Raw genomic sequence first — 3,678 nt, forward strand, 5'->3', positions numbered from 1 at the left:
TTTTCATTCCTTCCTTCCTTCGTTTCGTCCTTCAATTTTTTCTTCGTTCTTCCCCTCCTTCCATACTTCTTGCCTCACTTCCTTCCATTCTTCCTTGCCTCTTTCCTTCCTTCCTTCCTCTTTTCTTTCCTCCCTCCTTTCCTTCCTTCCTCCCTCCATCCTTACTCCTTTCCTTCCTTCCATCCATTCATCCTTTCCTCCTTTCCTTCCGTCTTTCCTCCCTCCCTCCTTACTCCTTTCCTTTCCTTCCTTCCATCCATTCATCCTTTCCTTCCTTCTTTCCTCCCTTCCCTCCTGTTGTCCTCCTTGACCTGAGGACAACAGGAGGGTTAAAGAGCTTTTTATCACAATATATTTTATTTTATTATTATGACACTCTTTAACCCCCATACTGACCCCTAGTGACCTCTAGTGACCCCTATGACATCACACCCCTAAAAAAAGATCCACAAGCTTCAGGTTTTTTTTTTTAGCAGAAAGATTTTTTTATTATAGTTTTTAAAAAGGCAAAAGAGAAACATAAAAATACAATTAATCAGCTAATAAAGAAAAAAACATAAAGCTAAAATGAAATAAATAGACCGGAGGCTCAGTTTGGTTTCTTTTTTAAATCAAAGTCAGTTTTGGTTTTTTTTCTGGATTTAAGAAGTTTCTATTTTTTGTTCTAGTAAAATATTAAAAGCAGGAAGAAGCAGTCGGCGGGAGTTTGAAGGTTTCAGTGCAGAAAGAACCGGAGCCGGAACCGGAGTCAGAACCGGAGCCGGAACCGGAGTCGGAACCGGAGTCTGAACCGGAGTCGGAACCGGAGCCGGAACCGGAGTCGGAACCAGAGTCGGAACCGGAGTCGGAACCGGAGTCGGAACCGGAGCCGGAACCGGAGCCGGAACCGGAGTCCGTCGGTCCTCACAGCGCGGTCTCGCCGCCCGCGCCGCTCTGGCCGGCGGCGGCGTTGGCGTACGTGGGCACGCTGTATTTGGTCAGGACAGATTTGAACTGGACCAGCGTGGCGTCGGTTCGAACCCCCGTCGGGTCGAAGTGGGTCCGACTCACCCGGAAGCCGGCCTCCGTCAGGTACTGCAGGAACTTATTCAGCCTGGAGAGGAACACATGGAGGTACTTTTACTTTACTGTAGTACAGTTTGAGGTACTTTTACTTTACTGCAGTACAGTTTGAGGTACTTTTACTTTACTGTAGTACAGTTAGAGGTACTTTTACTTTACTGTAGTACAGTTTGAGGTACTTTTACTTTACTGCAGTACAGTTTGAGGTACTTTTACTTTAGTGTAGTACAGTTTGAGGTACTTTTACTTTACTGTAGTACAGTTTGAGGTATTTTTACTTTACTGTAGTACAGTTTGAGGTACTTTTACCTTACTGTAGTACAGTTAGAGGTACTTTTACCTTACTGTAGTACAGTTTGAGATACTAGTACTTTACTGTAGTACAGTTTGAGATACTGGTACTTTACTGTAGTACAGTTTGAGGTACTTGTACTTTACTGCAGTACAGTTTGAGGTACTTTACTGCAGTACAGTTTGAGGTACTTGTACTTTACTGTAGTACAGTTTGAGGTACTTGTACTTTACTGCAGTACAGTTTGAGGTACTTGTACTTCACTGCAGTACAGTTTGAGGTACTTTACTGCAGTACAGTTTGAGGTACTTGTACTTTACTGCAGTACAGTTAGAGGTACTTTTACTTTACTGTAGTACAGTTTGAGGTACTTTTACTTTACTGCAGTACAGTTTGAGGTACTAGTACTTTACTGCAGTACAGTTTGAGGTACTTGTACTTTACTGCAGTACAGTTTGAGGTACTAGTACTTTAATGCAGTACAGTTTGAGGTACTTTACTGTAGTACAGTTTGAGGTACTTTTACTTGACTGTACTACAGTTGAGGTACTTTTACTTGACTGTAGTACAGTTTGAGGTACTTTTACTTTACTGCAGTACAGTTTGAGGTACTTTTACTTCACTGTAGTACAGTTTGAGGTACTTGTACTTAACTGTAGTACAGTTTGAGGTACTAGTACTTAACTGTAGTACAGTTTGAGGTACTAGTATTTAACTGTAGTACAGTTTGAGGTACTTGTACTTTACTGCAGTACAGTTTGAGGTACTTTTACTTTACTGTAGTACAGTTTGAGGTACTAGTACTTTACTGTAGTACAGTTTGAGGTACTAGTACTTTACTGCAGTACAGTTTGAGGTACTTTTACTTTACTGCAGTACAGTTTGAGATACTTATACTCTACTGCAGTAGAGTTTGAGGTACTTGTACTTTACTGCAGTACAGTTTGAGGTACTTTTACTTTACTGCAGTATAGTTTGAGGTACTTTTACTTTACTGCAGTACAGTTTGAGGTACTTGTACTTTACTGCAGTACAGTTTGAGGTACTTTTACTTTACTGCAGTAGAGTTTGAGGTACTTTTACTTTACTGCAGTAGAGTTTGAGGTACTTTTACTTTACTGCAGTACAGTTTGAGGTACTAGTACTTTACTGTAGTACAGTTTGAGGTACTTGTACTTTACTGCAGTACAGTTTGAGGTACTTGTACTTCACTGCAGTACAGTTTGAGGTACTTTACTGCAGTACAGTTTGAGGTACTTGTACTTTACTGCAGTACAGTTAGAGGTACTTTTACTTTACTGTAGTACAGTTTGAGGTACTTGTACTTTACTGCAGTACAGTTTGAGGTACTAGTACTTTACTGCAGTACAGTTTGAGGTACTTGTACTTTACTGCAGTACAGTTTGAGGTACTAGTACTTTAATGCAGTACAGTTTGAGGTACTTTACTGTAGTACAGTTTGAGGTACTTTTACTTGACTGTACTACAGTTGAGGTACTTTTACTTGACTGTAGTACAGTTTGAGGTACTTTTACTTTACTGCAGTACAGTTTGAGGTACTTTTACTTCACTGTAGTACAGTTAGAGGTACTTGTACTTAACTGTAGTACAGTTTGAGGTACTAGTACTTAACTGTAGTACAGTTTGAGGTACTAGTATTTAACTGTAGTACAGTTTGAGGTACTTGTACTTTACTGCAGTACAGTTTGAGGTACTTTTACTTTACTGTAGTACAGTTTGAGGTACTAGTACTTTACTGTAGTACAGTTTGAGGTACTAGTACTTTACTGCAGTACAGTTTGAGGTACTTTTACTTTACTGCAGTACAGTTTGAGATACTTATACTCTACTGCAGTAGAGTTTGAGGTACTTGTACTTTACTGCAGTACAGTTTGAGGTACTTTTACTTTACTGCAGTATAGTTTGAGGTACTTTTACTTTACTGCAGTACAGTTTGAGGTACTTGTACTTTACTGCAGTACAGTTTGAGGTACTTTTACTTTACTGCAGTACAGTTTGAGGTACTTTTACTTTACTGCAGTATAGTTTGAGGTACTTTTACTTTACTGTAGTACAGTTAGAGGTACTTTTACTTTACTGTAGTACAGTTTGAGGTACTTTTACTTTACTGTAGTACAGTTTGAGGTACTAGTACTTTACTGCAGTACAGTTTGAGGTACTTATACTCTACTGCAGTAGAGTTTGAGGTACTTGTACTTTACTGCAGTACAGTTTGAGGTACTTTTACTTTACTGCAGTACAGATTGAGGTACTTTTACTTTACTGCAGTAGAGTTTGAGGTACTTTTACTTTACTGTAGTACA

The 3,678-nt window shown here is 39.5% G+C and overlaps 1 protein-coding gene across 1 annotated transcript in view; it reads right to left on the reverse strand.

The window, feature by feature from the left end:
- Positions 1 to 500: 500 nt before the first annotated feature.
- Positions 501 to 3,678, reverse strand: part of trmt1l (tRNA methyltransferase 1-like) — a 15,962-nt gene continuing 12,784 nt past the window's right edge. Inside the window, exon 16 of the mRNA XM_053322694.1 lies at positions 501 to 1,093. Within this exon, the coding sequence (XP_053178669.1) occupies positions 904 to 1,093 (190 nt within the window). The 3' untranslated portion in view covers positions 501 to 903. The remainder of the gene's footprint in view (positions 1,094 to 3,678) is intronic.

This window comes from Scomber japonicus, chromosome 7 (assembly GCF_027409825.1).
Source record: "Scomber japonicus isolate fScoJap1 chromosome 7, fScoJap1.pri, whole genome shotgun sequence".
In the NCBI taxonomy this organism is placed as follows: Eukaryota; Metazoa; Chordata; class Actinopteri; order Scombriformes; family Scombridae; genus Scomber; species Scomber japonicus.